Source organism: Xiphophorus maculatus, chromosome 10, assembly GCF_002775205.1.
Source record: "Xiphophorus maculatus strain JP 163 A chromosome 10, X_maculatus-5.0-male, whole genome shotgun sequence".
Classification (NCBI taxonomy): Eukaryota; Metazoa; Chordata; class Actinopteri; order Cyprinodontiformes; family Poeciliidae; genus Xiphophorus; species Xiphophorus maculatus.
The window spans coordinates 9,585,272-9,607,371 of NC_036452.1; the positions used below are offsets into that span (position 1 = coordinate 9,585,272).

General features: G+C 37.4%; 2 protein-coding genes across 4 annotated transcripts; one reads left to right on the forward strand and one right to left on the reverse strand.

Moving 5' to 3' along the window:
• Positions 1-287: 287 nt before the first annotated feature.
• LOC102231216 (ADP-ribosylation factor-like protein 3) lies at positions 288-5,679 on the reverse strand. The gene is made up of 6 exons (XM_005794617.3): positions 5,584-5,679; positions 3,577-3,720; positions 3,380-3,496; positions 3,233-3,283; positions 2,329-2,514; positions 288-1,192 (listed from the first exon to the last, which is right to left on the reverse strand). The coding sequence occupies exons 1-6, from the start codon at positions 5,662-5,664 to the stop codon at positions 1,145-1,147; spliced, it is 627 nt and encodes a 208-aa protein (XP_005794674.2). The 5' UTR covers positions 5,665-5,679; the 3' UTR covers positions 288-1,144.
• A 1,179-nt stretch (positions 5,680-6,858) lies between these two features.
• On the forward strand, positions 6,859-21,818 carry sfxn2 (sideroflexin 2). 3 transcript variants are annotated; one of them, XM_023341152.1, is made up of 12 exons: positions 6,859-7,047; positions 10,059-10,285; positions 11,350-11,520; positions 11,606-11,704; positions 12,753-12,828; positions 13,017-13,102; positions 13,940-14,000; positions 15,598-15,664; positions 15,754-15,803; positions 15,887-15,936; positions 16,026-16,073; positions 21,150-21,249. In XM_023341152.1, the coding sequence occupies exons 2-12, from the start codon at positions 10,131-10,133 to the stop codon at positions 21,247-21,249; spliced, it is 963 nt and encodes a 320-aa protein (XP_023196920.1). In that variant the 5' UTR covers positions 6,859-7,047; positions 10,059-10,130. The 3 variants fall into 3 exon arrangements, with proteins under 3 accessions (XP_023196920.1, XP_005794673.2, XP_023196919.1); XM_005794616.3 differs by lacking the exon at positions 6,859-7,047 and adding an exon at positions 7,170-7,271 and having other exon boundaries at positions 21,150-21,818; XM_023341151.1 differs by lacking the exon at positions 6,859-7,047 and adding an exon at positions 8,433-8,477.
• The last annotated feature ends 282 nt before the right edge of the window (positions 21,819-22,100 follow it).

A 22,100-nucleotide genomic window follows, 5' to 3' on the forward strand; every position in this document is an offset into this window, starting at 1 on the left:
TTCCATGCAACGGTGCATTGATGCAGTAATTCATGCAAAAGGAGCCCAGTCCAATAATCAGTGGATATTCAGTTGTGTGTTTCAGAACATCAAACTAATTTAAATATTAGTCAGGGACAACACAAGTAAACACAAAATGCATTATTTGAAAGTTCATTATTATGGACGGAAAAAAATAAATTTGAGGTTTCCCTGACCTCAAACAAATGAAATTAACTTGGTCATTTTGTGATTTATTGAGATGCCGTTTGTATGTGAATGTGTTGAATTCTTAGGTAGCCATTTTGTTCTGCCAACTGTTCAAACCTCTTTAATTTTTCTTTTACATCCACGTACATTTTCTTTCAAACCGGACAGATTACATTCAGGAATAACAAAAAGAAAATGCTAAAACAGTGAATTCCCTCACTAACCCAAGGAGTACATAGAAACGCACCGAACCAGACAGTACATTTATCTCTGCCATGTTAGAAATGCAAACATTATAGACTACACGGTACAGCAGGATGCAGAATACTCTACAACATGACAAAAAAGGGCCGATTTATATACAACTGATCCAAAAATGTAGTGTTCCTTGCACATTAATTTATTCGTCTTTTTGTACATATTAACACAGTATCATTTTTAAAGGGGAGAGTCCAGGCAATTCTCTCGTTCTACATCACCATAAATAAAACAGTTACAAAAATATACCTCACTTCAAACAGAGCAGTAGCAGGAAATGGGCTGGGAGCTGCCGTGGAATGATTAAAACAAAAACAAAACAAAAAAAAAACCAAGAATACATAAGAATGAGATGGAGATGTGCTGGAAGATCCTGCAAGAAGAAGCAGCAGATAAATGGAAACGCTTCAAATAGACGACAGTAAGAATCACACGGGTGGTGCTGGTCGATCCCTTTTGAAGGCTAACGCCTCTCTTCTTCATGGAAGCCAGACGACGCGCGGAGATTCGTACGCATCAGCGATGTGGCGATGCTTTGGGGGGGGAGGGGTTAGAAAACGTCCACGTCGGATTAGTAGTGCGTGTACATTCACAGGTAAATCCCACCGTACTGAGGCTCAGGACGTGTCGTGTGTGTCAGTGTGTGTTTCGCACGCTGCTGCTGCACATCCTGAGTCGTGAAGGAGTGAAAGAGATGCTATTTCTTCTTGGAGTTGACGCTTTTGCAAACCCAATTCATGCCCTCCTGAGGAGTAGAAGAAGAAACAGTTTGATGAGCCTCCGAAATACAAGTGAATCTAATAGAATAGAATATTGAAAGTCATAAAGTTACACACACATAGTGATACATTTTTGTTGAAATACACATCTGTTTGGGGGCGAAATAGTCTGGGTGTTAATATGTAGGCAAACATAATACCGGAAGGTTTAGTGGAAGAAAAAAGTGCGGTGCAGGGTTCATACACTTAAAATTCAAGGACTTTTCAAACTTTCCAAATACCACACTTTGGAGATAAAAACAACACAAATGACCTAAAAAAAGACGGTTACATAATATAATTTATGATTGTTATAAATAATGTCTAGTGATAGTATAACAACATTTTATGTTTTAAAATGTTTCTCACACACCTTGTACACCTGATTGATTCAAGAACAAAACACTACTTTAACAAAAAAAAATCTCCCAATTTTATTAACGTTATTAAATGCATAAAATATAAACCAACATTTATTTCAGTTACACAGATCCATAAGTTACCTTTTGAGAAATTAGAAATAATAAATTTTCCTTACAATGAAATAATCCAAACAAATTGTGTTGAAATTAAATGCTTAAACCCAACACAATGTACAACAACTGCGACCTGACCATCCTCTGCATGAAACTGTCTTGGGAAACCAGAGCGTCTTCAGTCAGAGGCTTCTTCAAATTCGCTGTAACACAGACTGCTACAACATCCTTCATGCCAACATCCATCCCTGTTTACAATAACTCATTGAAGAATTTGAATTCATATGAGTTACAACAACATTTAACTTCCCCTTAGGATCAATAAAGTATTTTTTAATTTCAACACCTCAGGCTGATTGCCTCCATGTCTCACTGATCCAGTAATTCATGCAAAAGGAGCCCTGACCAAGTGCTGAGTGCATCTACTGTACAATCACTTTCACTAGACCAACATCTCTGTATTTAAAAAAAAGATAATGTTACTGTTTAATATTTTCATTTTCTAAAAATTTTAATTTGGGATTTACATGCCCATTTTGTTGATATTGCTGTGAATTGCTGACATAAATTAACTTTCCGGTGACGTTCTAATTCATCAGACATTGTTTATTGTTCGTGACGAGCCAGAGGTTGGGCTTCCTGCTCACCTGAATCCCCTCTCCGGTGAGAGCGGAGCAGGACTGGATCTGCCACATCCGATCGCGGATGGTGTGCAGATTGAGTCCCTCTGCGATCTCCGAGGCTGGAGCCGCCGTCAGCAGGTCCTGCTTGTTTGCAAAGATCAGCACAGGAACGCCGCTCAGCTTCTCCTCGTCCAACAGCTCCGCCAGCTCCTGCAACAAACACACACATCTGTCCATCAGACACACGGACGAAGCGAGGAAAACAGAGGGAATCCATCTGTCTCCTAGTAAAAACAACAAAAAACAGAGGCTATAGTGTGGCTCACTAGAGGCTTCTGTTAACCTAACTTCCTTTATAATATAAATTTAAAAAATCATAATCCGCTCAAATGAATGTGTCTTTCAAGGAAAGGGATCAAAATGAATCAAAGTAGAATGTTTTCTTATTGAAATGTTCTTAATGTATTGGATTAAATCACTTAATTGGGAATAATTGTGCAATTATTTTTGGTGTTTCTCAATAAATAAACAAGCGCAGCCAAAATGAAAACAGCATCTTATCAAAAAGTTTTTTGTTTTTCTTGGGTGACAGAAACAACATTTCAGAGTGCTCAGGAATAGAAAGTGCACAAACAATTCATGACAACGCCAGGTATCAAACTAAACCTAAATAAGTTTTACAGCAGCATACTTAAACACAAATTGCAAAAATAAATAAGAGCAGGTTATTATCTCCTGCATAATACAATAAAATTACAAATGATTTGATTAGCTATTGCAGGAGCCAATTAGTGGCTAATTTTTGGTGTCACCAGAAAGGTTTAAAAAAAAAGCGAAAATATACTTTTTGGTTGTTAAAATTTGAATTTCATTTAATTTTACAACAATATGTTAAAAGTGTAGAAATGCATCTGCTTATTGCACATACCTGCCCCGTTTCCTCAAACCTCTTTCTGTCAGCACTGTCAATAACGTAAATCTGAAACGAGGAAAACATTTCGGTCATCAACTCAAACATCTTTATTTGATTCAGCGACTACAATATAAACTCCCAGAGGGGGGGAGCTCTCCTTACCAGCACATCAGTGTTTTCAAAGTAGTTCCTCCAGTACGGCCTGATCTTCCGCTGGCCTCCGATGTCCCAAACGTTCAGCTTAAACCCCTGAGACTGTACGCTCTTAATGTTGAATCCCTGCAGGGAGCACAAAGCACAGAGCTGCTGCCAATCCGCACGGAAAGCAGGGAGAGGAGGAGTCTTCAGCGCTTCGCTACCTGTGTGGGGGTGATGTGGCTGATGTCCTCTGAAGCCAGCTGCTTGAGAAGCGTGGTCTTCCCCCCGTTGTCCAGACCCAGCAGCAGTATCCGAACCTCCTGGTCCGGAGTGCTTTTTAGCTTACGAAGGATGGACAGCAATCCCTGCAGCAAACAGTGGCAAGGTTCATTTTTCCAAGGGAATAGAGAGATTATAATAGCAGGGAAAATGACAGAACATACAACAAATTTACTCATAAATTCACAATTATTTGTTTAAAATAACAAAATGACAGAAATAAAGCATCACCACGAGTAGACAAGCAAATTAACAAAAAGAAAATGGATGTTTTTGATGAAAAATTGGCAGATATCACTTTAAATTAAAGTACTATATGCTTGTAATATATTTGGTGACACTTGAAAAGTTTTTTTGTTTTTTTTTTTCCTCTGAAGAGTTTTTGCGGCGCTAGTGACTCGTATTTTTTTCCCCGACGGTAGGCAGACAGGAAGGAGGGTGAGGAGAGGGGGGAAGACATGCGGCAAAGGTCGTCGGGACCGGGAGTCGAACCCGCGACGTCCGCGTCGAGGACTAAGGCCTCCAGACGTGGGGCGTGCTAACCCCCTGCGCCACCACAGGACGCCCCCTTGAAAAGTTTTTGAGAGTAAAGAGACTTAGCCAATAGAAACCCTGTGGATGAGATGGAAATATTACATTTTATTTTATTTTTCCCCAGTAGATAGACAGACTATTCATTATCTGGAGTTCAAGTTTGCTATGAAACACTTCAAAATTATTTTGTTTATTTACTGCAAGTCATATTATCATATATTATGTTTTCATAATATTATCCACACCTTACAGATATCTCAAAATGGTCACCTAACAAGCTGAAATTATAATTATTACGATTTTTGTTAAACTTAAATTCACCTTGAAATTATAAGACAGACGAATATACCAGAAAAAAAACCCTTCATGAGTTGAAGCTTATTATTATTATTATTTGACTGACTCGATTTTTGGATGCTGTGCGTCTGAAAGGAGTTTTACTTTTGGACATGTAACCGTGGTACAAATACATTGTTTTTACAACTGGGAGCAGCTGGTTGACATTTCTAAAGCTCAAATAATACCTGAACTATAAACCCTAGTCACAAATGGAGGCTGAATGAATGCATCTCTGCCATCGATTATCATGGGTTTCTAACCTTACAGCTAAAAATAAGTTTAAAGACGAGCGGCAAAAGCAAATGAAGTGGATTAACAGTTCTTGCCAACAACTAATGGCATCATCCAAGGCATGCTACCGTGGAATATCGTGTCTGCTGCCCAGATATTGAGCTGTTAGCATGTCAGTAATGAGCCTCAAGTCAGAGGCCTCTTCAGATTCGTTGCAAGCCTGACTGCTACCAGAGCCTTCCAGCCCACAGCATCACCATCCAGACTTTTTTAAGATTCGTGGATAATATGAGTTACAACAATTAACTTTCCTCTGGGATAAAAAAAAAAAAAGTATTTTTGAATTGGTTTAAATGTTCTGCCCTGGGCCCAGTTTTATTTATTTTTTATTTTTTTAACTAATCCGTCTATGGCCTTGGGACAGGAGGAGTTGTTACTCTTCTTCCCTTCACCCACCTGGATTCCTCACCAACAGGCCAGCTGCAACAAAACTTTATTTTTATTTCATAGCTGAATAAACTCTACCCCAGTCGCATCAGATCATGACGACACCAGTTAACCTTGAGAGTTTCCTGAACCTGTGGAGCGGGATGTTCCCACGCAGCGATGCACAGATAACGGAACACAAACAGGAGCTGCGCCGAGCTAACGAGCTGAGCTAATCTCCCCTGGTAACTGAAGGAGCAACAAGACGGCTCCGACTGGGTTTTCTCCTCACGATCCAAACCCCAAGAACCGATAAATCAGCTCCTGACAAAAGTAAAACCTACGTGCTATAAATATACACAAAAGTAAGGGCGACATTTAACAGTTATTGCCTGTTTTTTGGGATAAATTAAACTCACCATCTTGCTGGATTCTCTCCTGGAGACGCCGCTAAACGTGACGTCAGACGCACAGTGCGTACTCCTGGGATCGTGCTGCATTCACGGTCCTCGGGGAAATGTCTAGATATCGTAGAGTTACGCTGAATTGATTTGTATCAGATTTTGTCACGTTGTAGTCACACTTCTGAGTATTTTGTTGGGATTTTACGTGATTGGAAATCTGAAAAGCGACTTTGTCTGAGTTACACTGCAACTCTAGCTAAGTCTTTTAGTATATGTGTCCAAAGGCAGTATTTATTTGCTCATTCTTCTTTGCAAGATTGTGGAAGACCATTTTCAGCACCGATGAAAAACACTTGTATCACTTGATTTATGAGATAGACTCTCATAATAATGATATTTCAAAATGAGAGCATGAGATACTATATCATAACATCTCATGTTTATGTAATATTACCTCATAAAAAATAAATAGCATCTCATAATTATGAGATAATCGATATGAGTTAGTTATAATAGCTTAGTTATAATTATGAGATAGTATTTCACTCTTGAAATAGCTGGTCATATAATCCTACTAAGTTCCACATTTGTATGTATGCTTACTTTATACACAAAAGTGAGAAATGTAACATTTATTGCCTATTTATTTATACTATAAAACAGAATATTTAGTGTTATGGTATAACATTTGTCATTATATATTTTTACTTTTACCTTTGTGTGAATATTCCTGTCTGTTTGCTGAGGGACAAATCGGTTTATATTGCATTATGCAGAGCTGTTACAAGAACATATTTTGATGTAGGATAAATTGTCCCAGAAGTTATTGCGATAAAGGATAATATTGTTGTTTTAAGATCATTTCCAAGTAATATAATAGTAATGGAATAGTAATGTAAGAAGATAAATACATTTTACATTCTAATGAACATTTAACACTGGAACTGGAAGAATATGCTAAATAAATAAACAAAGCAAACAGAAAAAACAAATAAAATTAATTATAAAGTCTCTGGAAACAAAATTTAAAAAAGGGATAGTTGAGACCAAAGCACCAATTTTTAGTAGAAAGAGGGAGGAAAAAAAGAGAAAAACGATCAATTATGCAAATGGAAATTAATGATCTCGTCTTCATTTATCATGCGATTTGTTGCGATAAGCCTATACTGTACTACTCTGTATGTTTCTGGTTTTATGTTCCAGTATTTCCTATTTGGGATTCGTGTAGAGTTTTGCCACGTAGCACGGTGACGAAAGCGTACCACCGCTGTTGCCATAGAATTTTTTTTAAACCATTTCACCTGAACGCAGCACCAGTTTCACGTACGAAGAGCACGTTTGTTTAGCTGCGTGCTAAATGTCCTACAGATAAAAAACAAATAAACACCCCAACATTTTGGCTATTGTGAGCTACACTCGCTCGTGGATGTTCATAGTTTTCCTCTCCCACGCTGGCAGCAGGAAAAACACGTCACGGAGGTAATTCTTAACTGGCCGTAAAGCTGAGGCTGCGGTTTGTTCCTCATGTGTTGGGTTTGGTTCTCGCCGGTTTACAAGAGGTGGGTTAGTGGAGGGGGGGATCAATCCCAGCTTTTGATTGGATGACGCCGTGCCACGTGCGCGTTTCGCTACCACCTTATCGCGTGAGCAATTGTGATTACCTGCCAGGTTGCTCCGTGTGGCGCGCGGAGATCTCAACGCAGGTATGTTGGATGTTCCGGGGTGTCAGACTGAGCTGGTAACTGTGTTTCATCACTTTCTGCTCAGTCTGGTGTGTTTCTTTGAACGATCCCTTTTTACACTCCACAAGCCAAATGATTCCGGTCCAAACACGTGATTGTTTTTTATTTAACCCAAGCTGGATGCACGTCTTTGAAATCAGTATTGGAAATTTGTCCAGATATGCTGGATGTGCTCTGACCTGTAGATCTGGTTTGTCAAGCCTGAGTAAATCCTAAGCTGTAGAGGTGGAAAATGCACGCAAGTAAATTTGCGGTATATCTGTGCAAACTAGATCTACCTGGATAGACTACAGCGAGCCTTTGGAAATCTCTACTAAAGTCTCGAATGTTTTTTCCTTGTATTGTGGCTATTTTAGATAGAAAAAAAAAAAGAAATTTTAGCCAAAGAAACCTCAGAAATTATTTTTGAAAAGACAGGGAAGTTTCTAAGTATGAAAAGTGGAAAATTTGCAAGAAAAAAACCAAAAACTCAGAAATTTTAAGATTAATTAAAAAAAAATGTATATATAAAAAAACAACTATAAAAAAAACAAGAAATTTCAGATTTTGAAAATTTGCTAGAAAAAACACTTTTAAAATGCTAAATTTTCCTTGATTTCTCTAAAACAATTTCTGAGATTAATCTCAAAATTTGTGAGCTTTATTGTGGAAATTTACTCGTCATTATTTCTATATACAGTGGCCCTAATACACCATCCTACTTTCCAGCCTAAGGACTTATCTTGGAGGTTGTATTTCCGTCCAGCTTCCTTATATGTGCTGGAAAAACATCCCCTCAACATAATGCTGCCACTACCATGTTTACCATGTGTGGGGATGGTGTGTCTGTGGTGATGTGCAGTGTCGGTTTTGGTATGTTAGAATCATAGCAACAAACCAGCAAAATGCCAAAAACTTTGCAACATTTCCAAGCAAACCAAGAGATTAGCTTTATTCTGCTATACTTTTCACTTTTACCTGATTATTATGAACTGTAGCTACTTTCATCTGAAAAATATTCCATCATTTGCTAGTTATTTAATGCTAGAAAAAGACATCTTTCATTTCTGTGCAGAAGTTTTTCACATATTTAAGGATTTTTTTTATTGTTGCAATAGATAGAACAAAGTCAGGGAGGAGACATTAGACCAGAGGCCAGCAGCAGGGACGATGATGCAGGGTCTGCAGGTAAGGAGAGATTGTAACTTGGTGAGAAAAAGACATTTGTTGCAGGGAGAAACCAGGCAGACATCAGGGCAGGGCTTCACAGACATTTCAGAATCACTCCAGAATATTTTTGTCACTATAGCATGAGCAGTGTACTGTTTCCATTTGCAGACATTTTATTTCTCACTCAACAATGTCTGATTTTGAATTTAAAGAATGAGACGTCAGAGATCGGAGATTTTAGTTCCTTACGTTTCTGTCACCAGTTTATGCTAATGGGATCATAATCACTCAGCATTTTCTCTCTTGCTCACATGCCGATGTTTTGTTACTATTGTTTCTTTTGTATCTATGATTATTTCATTTGGAAGGCTACATAAACATTTATTTATGTTTAATGTTGGTATGAAATAAAAAGCCCCAAAATAAGGCATAATCTCCACAGTTTAAGTCTCGTACACGCATAGCTGGGTCTTTACAAAAACAAATATCTCTGCCAAATCAAATAAAAGAGGGAAAATCTTAAACCATTTGGCATCACTAATCAACACAAAGGTTTTCCTTTTCCAGAAAAATAAGACGTTGACGTTACTGTTGAAGTATTTTTCTATTTTTTTAATTTGGCACCTTGTATATTGGTTGTTGGTTGGTTGCAGCTACATATTTCTGTTTTTATCTGGTTTATTTGTTTCTGGATGATTTTTTTTCTCAGTAAAAATACTATTTGTTTTGTCTTATTTGCTTTTATAAAGTTTAAAATGGCTTATTTGCTTTTATAAAGTTTAAAATGGCTTATTTGCTTTTATAAGTGCTCCCTGCTGCATCCTGTTGCTTATTTTGCTTCAGAATTTAAATAATTAATAAAAAAGGCCATCTTTGAGGGATATTTGGGTAATTATCACTAATGCTGTTAAAACAGACCTTATTGCAAGTTCCACATATAGTGAATAATCGATGTTTATGCTAAAGAGATAATTATCCCTGCTTATAATTTTTGCTGCACCCTCCTGATCCTTTCATCTGCACTTTAAATCAGTTTTGTGACACTGTGAACAGAACAGTTGAATCTTTGGTTGTACTCTGTGTTTCCCACCAGCATCTGCAGCCCTTTAACCTACTTTCTGAACAAACAGCTTTAGAAACAATCCAGTTTCAGTCAGACACTATAGATATATATATATATATATATATATATATATATATATATATATATATATATATATATGTGTGCTTTTCTTTCTTTCCTGTTTTAACCTGAAACTTTAAGGTTTCATTTCACATACAGAGGATAGTTTTTAATTTTCTACTGCTTATTCAGCAGGTTTTGGTTCGTCTTGGCGATTAAGATGAAGCGCAGCAGCTGCAGCAACACAAAAAGGCTGCCGATGGAAGGATTTAGCAGGAGGTGGTCAATGATTTCCAGTGAAAGTCTGTTGGGCCTTCAAATTGTTTCAAGGGGAAATGGGAGTTTGTTTTTGTTCGGGGCTATGAGAGTACGCTGGATGTTTCCAGCAGATCTGAGAAGTGCAGAAGTTTGATGGTTATGCAGACTGTAAAAAATATGTAATATTGTTCATTAGAGAATATTCTGTTGGTCCTCAGGTTTCGTCTGGAGCTCCTGCTGACCTCCTTCAGGGCGAACAAGGTGCAAGAAGCCTGACTTTGACAAACAAAATGGCTCTGAGCTCCTTCGACATCGATGCTCCCCGGTGGGATCAGTCCACCTTTATGGGGCGGCTGAAGCACTTCTTTAACATCACCGACTGCAGAACCGCGGTCCTCCCAGACTCACGGCTGGATGAAGCCAAAGCTCTAGTAGAAAGCTGCAGGTGAGAAAAAATGAAGGTAACTCCACCTGCAACATCTGGGAGGAGCATTTCCTCTTTTTTCAGTGCAGCACTTTACTATAGAAATCATTATTTGACACAAGCAGAAAAGTTTGCATGCTCGCCCTTCAGGTTGTTTGTTCTTCATGTTTTCCATTAACTACTTGGATTTCAAGATGACAACCATTTTTCAAAATGGCTGCCATTTTTGAGCCTTTTTAACCAATCATTGCCATAAAATGTTACCCATTTCCATGACTGGGATGATCTTTGTCACATCAGATGTTTTCTGCTTTGGTCATCCTATTTATGCAATTTTAAAGTAATAATATGTCGCAAAATTAGAAACTGAAGACATTGTCGTCAACTGGAAGGAGATGAAGATGTGCAACAGGTTGAGAGTCAGTTGTCTCAATGGTTAGTGTTACCTTCTGCAAATTTTTGTGTTTTTCAGTTTAGCATTAGCTCTACTAATCAATAGCTTAACCCCGTTAGCTCTGCTAAGCAATTAGCAAATTATTTAGGTAAACAATTCGCTAATTGTTTAGCGAATTAGAGGTCAGTGAGCCTAATGTTTTGGTCAGCTGTGCACTTCACTTGTAATAACTGCTAAAGATTTTAGTGCCATCATTTATTTTCCATTACAACCACAGTGACCATTTTGAAAACCAGAAAACACAAGAACAAGAAGATACATATGACTTCTTTGTGAAAAATGTTCAAACTTTGACACCAAACACATTCATCTAATCATCAATTTTATTTAAAAAAACATTAAATGTTGGTGGCCATCTTGGAAAATATTAAAACAATTCTGTGGGTGCAACTAAGTATGGTTTGACCATCCATTAGCAAATTTAGTACAAAAATAAATTTTCCTTGAAGACCATGGCGGCCATCTTGAATTTTTCAATATCTTATGTTTTTTTTTATTTTTTCAAAAAGACAAGCCTCTGGGAAGATCTGTGCCACGTTGGGTTCTTGTCGCCGTATGTGAACGATTTGCTGAAGTATTTAATCATCTGCTGCACTACACCTGAGTGGTATCGTTCTGTGGTTCTGCGCAGGGCAGGATCCACTCCCCCAGGTACTTCAGTGGAGCAGCTGTACTATGCAAAGAAGTTGTACGATTCAGCCTTCCACCCGGACACGGGGGACCGCATGAACCTCATCGGCCGCATGTCCTTCCAGGTCCCCGGAGGCATGGCCATCACGGGCTTCATGCTGCAGTTCTACAGGTAGCTGGGACCGGACCGGAACCACCTCCATGTATCTTTCCTTCCTGCTGTGAAGCGGAAGCTGAACCTGCTGCTCTGGTTTCAGGACCGTTCCTGCTGTGGTGTTCTGGCAGTGGGTCAACCAGTCCTTCAACGCTCTGGTCAACTACACCAACCGCAACGCCGCCTCGCCCATTTCCCCAAAGTGAGAACCAGAATAAAGCTGCGCATCCATCCATCCATCCATCCATCCATCCATCCATCCATCCATCCATCCATCCATCCATCCATCCATCCATCCATCCATCCATCCATCATCCATCCATCCATCCATCATCCATTTTTCATCCATCCATCAACTGTAATCTGTTTTCCTGACATCTACCAAACCTTTGACTTTATAATGTCATCATATCATATTTTAATATTATAGATTTTTGCCTTCAATCATTGAAAACATTTTTCCTGCATATTTACAACTTTTTGACATTAGAAAACATCAAACTTTATTCTCGTAAATATGATTTATGGACGAAATTAGCTCTTTTCTGGCCACATAATTTTTTTTCTTTTGCTCTACAATTCACCTAATAAATACTACTTTGTTGTTGAAATTATATTTCTGTTCACCAAATATTATTTTTCCTACATGAAAATTACAAGAAGAAAGGATCTTGTTGGGCTTTCACTTCAACATTAAAGCTCAACTTACAAATGTTATCAGCTCCCGGGTTCAACCAGCTCAGTTCGGTTTAGATCGGCTCGGCTGTATCAGTCGTATGTGGGTGAACACAGGGCCAGCTGTGCACTGTTGGCTGTTTATAGGGAAAACTGTTTGGCTCTGCAGTAAGATTGCTCATGTAGAAAATACTATAGAGACACTTGAAACAAAATAAAATGATGTACAGTGTAAAGCTACATTGTTGGTGCTAAAAACCTACCTGCTGGGCGACAAGCACAACACTGTTTCATTGCAATTTTAAAGACTTAAATTAAACTGATTATTTAATTTGAAAGTAATTAGACAAATGAGACACAGGCAAAGCTACCTTTGTCTTCGAAGAGGTTTCAGGTAATGCTTTATTCATAAGATAGGAGGCTTTGGTATCAGCAGTGAGCATGTATCTGTGGGACAAAATGAGCTTTTAACTTCAATAAACATCCGATCAGAAATGCTTCACGAACTTTGATTCTTGAATTGGCTGAAAATGTGTTGTTGAGGCCGTTTTAAGAGCTTTTGTCCTGTTCCTCAGGCAGATCGGAGTGGCTTACGTTACAGCAACCAGCACAGCTCTAGCAACAGCAGTTGGACTCAACCTTTACACAAAGGTACAAACACACACAGAGGAGTTCATTCAGCACGAACTGGTCCCTCTGCTCATCACGCCTCAAGCTAGCAGTCCGATTGGTTCAGTTTTCAGGCTGGCGTCCTAAAACTACAACAGATCAGTGTTATTTTATCATGTGATGTAGATTACCTGGGAGATCATTGGTGTTTATGATGATTTGTTCTGCAGAAAGCTCCTCCTCTCGTGGCTCGCTGGGTCCCGTTTGCTGCCGTGGCAGCAGCCAACTGTGTCAACATTCCCATGATGCGGCAGCAGTGAGTCCTCCGTCGTGGAACTTGCTTTACCCATAAATCCTTGCTACATTGTGCCGCCATACAACCAAAAGCTTTTTAATGTATTTGCATAAGAAGTTTCCTAAATAAAACCTTACTTGAAATAAAACCCATGTTGCAAAAACACAAAATATTACCAAAAAAGTATTTTTGGTCGGGTTTCTGGTGCAAATATCTTAGTTTGCTAGAAATAAGACAAAACAAAATTACAGCTTTCAGCAAGATATATGGGCTTGTTTTAATATTGACCGAAAAAGTAGTAGTTTCACTGGGAGATTATTTCACATATGACATAAAGCATTTATGAGTGGAACTAGAACATTTTTATCAATATTAAGCAATAATTTATTTAAAACAAGCTCCTATATCTTGCTGAATAGTTACCTGCAAGTTAGTTTTGTCTTATTTCAAGTGCACTAAAATATTCACACCACAAACTTGACCAAAACTACTTGGTAAGATTCTGTGTTTTTGACAAAGGACTAGATTAATCTCATATTTCTGAGTTGTTTTTGACACATCATCAGGCCACATTATGCTTCTGGACTAATTTAAGGCTCCTGTGGTCTGGTTGAATATCTTGGATATCTTGTTTTACTGGAAACACTCATCAACGCTTTTTACACATCTACTTATTAGCTGTCTGACTTAAAAGCTACAATGCATGTCCTGATAAACCATTTAACTAATTTATTGCTTCATCGGCATGTTGATCTTCATTGCTTTTCTCTACCATCTTCAGTCCAGACCACAGAAGTCAAAAACTGGATCACATTCTGAGAATGTCTCTAAAATTCGTCCATTTTTGGTATTTCTCAGGGAAATTCTGAATGGCATCGCTGTCACCGATGAAAACGGCAACAAACTGGGTCACTCAAAGGTCAGCACATCATAACCTACATTTATAACTGTAGAATTTAAGAGGCTTGAACTAAGTTTAATCTTATGACTTCACTTATTAGTTCATAATAGTAATATTGTTTTGGAATTTGAGAAAAAATGACCTCAATCGTTTTGTTATGCCTTTCCATTGCTTACAGATTAGAGTCGTGTTGGAATTAACTGTGATTTTGACATAGATCACTTTTAAAACGTCTTCACAAGTTTTTACTCTTTTTGTACTAAGATACTTTTGTTTTTCAGCTCAACTAAGGATGATAAATGTTGGGTTAACATAGAAAAAGTTTAGTTTTTAAAATTGTGATTAAAAGAATAACACATTTTAAGAACTTTTTTATATACTTGAGCATCCTTGTTTTATGTAGCATGTAAACCTGCTGGCTTGTGAAAAAGGAAAATGTTCAGATTTACTCTTCAGGATTGTCAGGGGAAACTAATTAATTCTGCTGCTTTCCTTTTTTTTTCAAATCAGAAATGGACAATTCTTGTTCTTTAGCTACCACTGATTGACTGAAAAACTAAGAAAAAAATCTTTGTCCCACACATTTATTTAAAATTAATACCTGGATGAAATGTAAGTTTCACATTTTGTGTCCCAACTGATTCTAAAATCAGCCAAAGCGCTTTAAAAAAAAACCACCCGGACATTTTTTGGCAATAAGTTGCTGCTTTTTTGGTGTTTAGAAAATTAGCCATTTCAAAAGTCAGCAGCATTGCTCTGTTACCTAGCAACCCCAACTGAGCCCAGGTCGTCACCTAGCAACACACCTAGCAACCCAAGCAGAGCTACAGCACATTTCCTCAGCTGGTTTTACCGCTGTTTGCAGTAAGAAATGAATCAGTTAATCACATGATAAATGAAACGAGGTTGATCATTTCCATCCTGATAGTTATTTTTTCAAGGGCAAATTTATTTACAAAGACATTATAATCAGTTTCATTTATGGTTTCAGTTGTACGTGGTCCTTATTTATTGTTTTTGGTTGCCATGTTTTATTTTGGACATTTAAAATGTCTTCCAGTGGCAGTGTTAAGAGTTCCTTAAAACATTTAAATGAAGTGAGCTTTGAAAGCTCAAACTTGCATTATTATGCTATCATCAATATATTACTCGAAAATGGTGTGAAAACAGCTAAATTATCATCCATCGGAAGAATTACTGGGAAAATTTATCATCGGGCAAAATTTGTTATTGTGACAGCCTGGGCTGTACAATGGCTGCTGGAAAAGACAAGTGTTTTATTGATAACTTGGCATACGGAAACCAGTTGCTGCATTCTTGTTGGTTGTGCAGGAGGCTCCACTTCTGCTTTTTAAACATGTATAGCTATATAACTGTGCATCTGTTTGCAGCGGTGAGTTGCCGTGGCCACCAGCAGCTTATGTGGAGTTAAAGTGACAAGATTCTTATCGAAGAATGATTTTGTGAAAAAAAAAATATATATATTGATTAATATATATAAAATGATTAATATATTTTGAGTAGCCTATAGACCTACCCTAACCAGTTCAGGGAAGCATAACATGTTACCTTTAATTTCTATTTTTCACCGTGAAATCTCATCTCTCACCTGCAGAAAGCAGCAGTAAAAGGCATCACTCAGGTGGTCATCTCCCGGATCACCATGGCAGCACCAGGAATGAGTATGAAACACAGTTGCTCCTTCTTTATCACCATCATGTTGAGATTTATTCCCCTTTCCTGTTTTGACTCCCTTTACTTCCTCTCCTAGTCATCCTCCCCATCATCATGCAGAGGCTGGAAAAGTACAAGTTCATGCAGGTCAGATCGTTTGTCTCCATCAGTGTGCTAATGTCAGGTAAATGTGTCCGCCCGGCCTCACGTCGCTTTCCGCCCGTTAACAGAGAATCACGTTTCTTCACGGACCAATTCAGGTCATGCTGGTGGGAGTCTTGTGAGTACAGAAGGTCACAGGGTCACATTAGTTTTAATAGCTTCCACAGTTTTTAAGTGGTGACTTGTATATTTCCTTTCCTTTAAAAGTCTGATCTTCATGGTGCCGGCGGCCTGCTCCCTGTTCCCTCAGCGATGGTAATGAAAATATCCCGTCCTTTCACCTGCTGCCACATTCAAACGCCTCATCTCACGCAGGTTTTCGCTGTCCCTTTTGACTCTATGTCTGATTGAGTCAAACGAGTTGGAAATGGGGAGAGAAAATTGCAATCTGTGAGCTGTTAAAGATGCCAAGCAAGTTCAGCGCTGTAGAAAGTCTTGAGTCTCATGATTTTCCTTTAATATTGTCACTTAATGACAATATTTAGGCTTCTAATGCAATCTGGGAAAAAATCTGAATGCAGTATTTTCTAGATCTGGACTAGTTTATTCTTTCTTTGAATAGAATAGAATAAAATATTTCTTTATTAATGCCAGAGTGGGGAAATTTACTTGTTACAGCAGCGCAGAAACAAAATATACTCCCGCTGAATATAGAAATATCGAAAAGTAATATAAACATCTGTATACTAATATATAGTTTATTCCTTTCTTCCATTTTTGCATATTCTTTTTCACTGTCCTTTCACTTTCCCTTACTTTTTTGCTTCCTTTCACACTTTTTTCTCACTGTTTCACTCGTTTGCTCTTTCACTCTCTATTTTCTTTCATCCTTGTGACCGTCTGAATAATTTCAATAAAATCCCTCTTCCCCCCCCAACACTTCTTTGATTAATGTATGCAAACCTGTAACTTTGACTTATTTTAATGCTCTCTGCAGTATTTTGTGAAGCTCTGAAATTGATCTCTCCATCACTCAAACTGTATTGCATCTTAAAGTCTTCAGACCAGCAAAGAAACTCACAAATTAAAAAGTCTGCTAAATGTTATTGCGCGGTCCAGATGTTTTTCTCGCTGCATTCATGTTGATTTACTTGGATGACTAAACAGTCGTAAAACTGCTCCTGCTGTCTGGCTAGCAGATGGTTTTTATGACCTGCAAACAAATCTATAAATCCCGGTTATCTGACTTCAGATGCTGAAATAAAATGTCTATGAGGAAATGATAACGGGGAGCTCAGCTGTGAGCAGAGAAGTGAGCGTCAAATAGTTTAAAACAGCGAGCTAAAATGTTTTGGATTATCTTACGGGACACATGCTAACAAAAGAAGTGATGCAGAGTTTATAATTCGGCTGTAATAAAACTTTGACAGCTGATTAAAGTTTAAGTCCTTCTCATGGACATGTCATGACACCTGTCATAAACATGTCATGACACCTGTCATAAACATGACATGACACCTGTCATAAACATGACATAACACCTGTCATAAACATGACATAACACCTGTCATAAACAGGACCTAACACCTGTCATAAACATGACCTAAGACCTGTCATAAACAGGACCTAACACCTGTCATAAACAGGACATAACACCTGTCATAAACATGACATAACACCTGTCATAAACATGACATAACACCTGTCATAAACATGACATAACACCTGTCATAAGCATGACATAACACCTGTCATAAGCATGACATAACACCTGTCATAAACAGGACATAACACCTGTCATAAACATGACCTAACACCTGTCATAAACAGGACCTAACACCTGTCATAAACATGTCATAACACCTGTCATAAACATGTCATAACACCTGTCATAAACATGACATAACACCTGTCATAAACATGACATGACACCTGTCATAATCATGACTTATCACCTGTCATAAACATGACTTATCACCTGTCATAAACAGGACATATCACCAGTCATTAACATGACCTAATACCTGTCATAAACATGACATAACACCTGTCATAAACAGGACCTAACACCTGTCATAAACATGACATAACACCTGTCATAAACATGTCATAACACCTGTCATAAACATGACATAACACCTGTCACAAGCATGACATAACACCTGTCACAAGCATGACATAACACCTGTCATAAACAGGATATAACACCTGTCATAAGCATGACATAACACCTGTCATAAGCATGACATAACACCTGTCATAAGCATGACATAACACCTGTCATAAACAGGACATAACACCTGTCATAAACAGGACATAACACCTGTCATAAGCATGACATAACACCTGTCATAAGCATGACATAACACCTGTCATAAACAGGACATAACACCTGTCATAAACAGGACATAACACCTGTCATAAACAGGACATAACACCTGTCATAAGCATGACATAACACCTGTCATAAACAGGACATAACACCTGTCATAAACAGGACATAACACCTGTCATAAACAGGACATAACACCTGTCATAAACAGGACATAACACCTGTCATAAACAGGACATAACACCTGTCATAAACAGGACATAACACCTGTCATAAACATGTCATAACACCTGTCATAAACATGTCATAACACCTGTCATAAACATGACATAACACCTGTCATAAACATGACATAACACCTGTCATAAACATGACATGACACCTGTCATAATCATGACTTATCACCTGTCATAAACATGACATGACACCTGTCATAAACATGACTTATCACCTGTCATAAACAGGACATATCACCAGTCATTAACATGACCTAATACCTGTCATAAACATGACATAACACCTGTCATAAACAGGACCTAACACCTGTCATAAACATGACATAACACCTGTCATAAACATGTCATAACACCTGTCACAAGCATGACATAACACCTGTCATAAGCATGACATAACACCTGTCATAAACAGGATATAACACCTGTCATAAGCATGACATAACACCTGTCATAAGCATGACATAACACCTGTCATAAGCATGACATAACACCTGTCATAAACAGGACATAACACCTGTCATAAACAGGACATAACACCTGTCATAAGCATGACATAACACCTGTCATAAGCATGACATAACACCTGTCATAAACAGGACATAACACCTGTCATAAACAGGACATAACACCTGTCATAAACAGGACATAACACCTGTCATAAGCATGACATAACACCTGTCATAAACAGGACATAACACCTGTCATAAACAGGACATAACACCTGTCATAAACAGGACATAACACCTGTCATAAGCATGACATAACACCTGTCATAAACAGGACCTAACACCTGTCATAAACAGGACCTAACACCTGTCATAAACATGTCATAACACCTGTCATAAACATGACATAACACCTGTCATAAACAGGACATAACACCTGTCATAAACATGACATAACACCTGTCATAAACATGACATAACACCTGTCATAAACATGTCATAACACCTGTCATAAACATGACCTAACACCTGTCATAAACAGGACCTAACACCTGTCATAAACAGGACCTAACACCTGTCATAAACATGTCATAACACCTGTCATAAACATGTCATAACACCTGTCATAAACATGACATAACACCTGTCATAAACATGACTTATCACCTGTCATAAACAGGACATATCACCAGTCATTAACATGACCTAATACCTGTCATAAACATGACATAACACCTGTCATAAACATGTCATAACACCTGTCATAAACATGTCATAACACCTGTCATAAGCATGACATAACACCTGTCATAAGCATGACATAACACCTGTCATAAGCATGACATAACACCTGTCATAAACAGGATATAACACCTGTCATAAGCATGACATAACACCTGTCATAAACAGGACATAACACCTGTCATAAACAGGACATAACACCTGTCATAAGCATGACATAACACCTGTCATAAACAGGACATATCACCTGTCATAAGCATGACATAACACCTGTCATAAACAGGATATAACACCTGTCATAAGCATGACATAACACCTGTCATAAACAGGACATATCACCTGTCATAAGCATGACATAACACCTGTCATAAACAGGACATAACACCTGTCATAAACAGGACATAACACCTGTCATAAACATGACATAACACCTGTCATAAACATGACATAACACCTGTCATAAGCATGACATAACACCTGTCATAAGCATGACATAACACCTGTCATAAACAGGACATAACACCTGTCATAAACAGGACATAACACCTGTCATAAACAGGACATAACACCTGTCATAAACATGACATAACACCTGTCATAAACATGACATAACACCATTATTCAAAATGTCTTTGTTATGAAAACTTGACATTAACCAAGAAATCATGATCTGACATAAATTTGTTATAAAAGTATTACTGATAACACTTTAAAAATTATGTAGCTTTATGTTACTAAAGCTAAAGTTTAATCTAGTTTAATATGTCTTGGTTAATGTCAAGTTTTCGTAACAAAGACATTTTGAATAATGTCAACTTTGTATTAAAAGTGTCATGATTTACCGAATGACACTTTATGATAACAGTCATAAATATTCATGAAGACTTACTCATGTTTATGACAGGTGTTATGTCATGTTTATGACAGGTGTTATGTCATGTTTATGACTGTGTCATGACAGTCTTATTCACAACCCGTCAAATAAAGTGTTACCAAAAAGTTAATAGATAAATAAATAATAATAATAGCTACTATTATAATTATAACTATTATTAATAATAATATTGTTAATAATATTATTATTAATTTATGTTAAGTATTGTTGTTAATAACAATAATATTGTTAATACTATTCTAATAATAATTTTCAGTAATGTAAAAAATATACTATTAATAATAGGTATTATTTTAACAACATTATTATTAATTATATCATAGATAAATAATATAATAGGAACAATAACAAATATATTTTAGATATTGATGATGAGAAAAATAATATAATAATTGTAATCATAACAAATGTCTGTTACTTAGAATTATATGAACAATAATAATAATTGAGATAAGGACAATGATTATGTAGTAAAAGTTGTCATCAGTTGTTACTATAAAATGATATATATTATTATATGTATTAATATAAGTAGCAATACTTTTGATTATAATAAGAATGATAATGAAAGTAATTTATAAAATGATCATTTTGATGCAACAATATGAATAATAATGGTGATTATAATACTGATATTGATTTAAAACATTTTATGGTTGTAAATCAGTTTAAACAGTATGTTTTCATTAACTAATCATGTTTTTTCTTTATTTTTTAAATGTATTTTTTCTCCTCCTGCAGCTCCATGGCCGTGTCGAAGCTGGAGCCTGAGCTCAGAGACGCCGTCGTGTCTCAATACGGAGACAAAGTCCAGCTAGTTTACTTCAACAAAGGCCTCTGAGGGTCAGAGAGCCGGTTGCTGTTTCTACTGACACACACTGCATGGGCTGCTTCAGTCAGCGCGTTCACAAAGCATGCCGCCATTTTTTAATCATTGATCTAAAAGAATTTATAGGTTTATTTCATTTCAGAGTCTGCTTCTTATCCGTCGTATTCAGCTTTTCTTTGTCACCAATCCCTTCTCTGCAGAGAGGACAGCTGCTCTGAAACCAAACGATTTCAACTCAGGAACGCAGTGTTACTTTGCCTTCGTAGATCTTTTCTTTGTTGTAAAATGAGCCGCCGGTGTCCTGATCCCCCTGTGCCTTTTACAGAGCAACAGGAGCAACGCTGCCGAACTCAAGTTATTATTTTTTTTACGTTAAGAAGCATTGGCTTCGCTGTGGAACCATAAAATGCCTTTATGAACACGATGAGTCTTTAACGGTCTCTCATTCTAGTGGAAGTTGCTGCTCTCTTGTGCCAGAAAGGAGTAATGCTGGAGATTTGCTGTTTCATTTGAAATGGTTGCCAACCTGACGGTTTAACTCGGCATGAACTGTAATAAAACCCACACAGTTTTAAAACTGAGCGCTTCAGAGTGGTGTTTTCAGAAGCTTAAATAGTACTACTCTTGTGTGATTTTTTTCCCCTTGCACTAAGATACATTAATAAATGATGACCTGTTATGCTACACTTCCTTGAACAGGTTATGATATATCTGTGGGCTAAATAAAATATGTTTATTAATTTTTTTTTTTTTTTGCAGAAAATCATTCTTAGATGGGGAGATTTCAGTCTCGTCAGTTCTGCCTATTTTGAACTGTTTTAGGGCGTCTTGTTTCTTTAAATCCAAATACGTTGCTGCTAGCC

Excerpts from the sequence above, each read along its gene's own strand:
- LOC102231216 (XM_005794617.3), bottom strand. The coding sequence starts at position 5,664 with ATGCAGCACGATCCCAGGAGTACGCACTGTGCGTCTGACGTCACGTTT. Across the intron at positions 2,515-3,232 it reads GGTTTGAGGAAACGGGGCAG|GAGCTGGCGGAGCTGTTGGA; the intron begins GTATGTGCAATA and ends TGTTTGTTGCAG. Across the intron at positions 1,193-2,328 it reads TCACCGGAGAGGGGATTCAG|GAGGGCATGAATTGGGTTTG; the intron begins GTGAGCAGGAAG and ends TCTACTCCTCAG.
- sfxn2 (XM_005794616.3), top strand. The coding sequence starts at position 7,170 with ATGACGCCGTGCCACGTGCGCGTTTCGCTACCACCTTATCGCGTGAGC. Across the intron at positions 15,665-15,753 it reads CATGGCAGCACCAGGAATGA|TCATCCTCCCCATCATCATG; the intron begins GTATGAAACACA and ends TTCCTCTCCTAG. Across the intron at positions 15,937-16,025 it reads GTCATGCTGGTGGGAGTCTT|TCTGATCTTCATGGTGCCGG; the intron begins GTGAGTACAGAA and ends TTCCTTTAAAAG.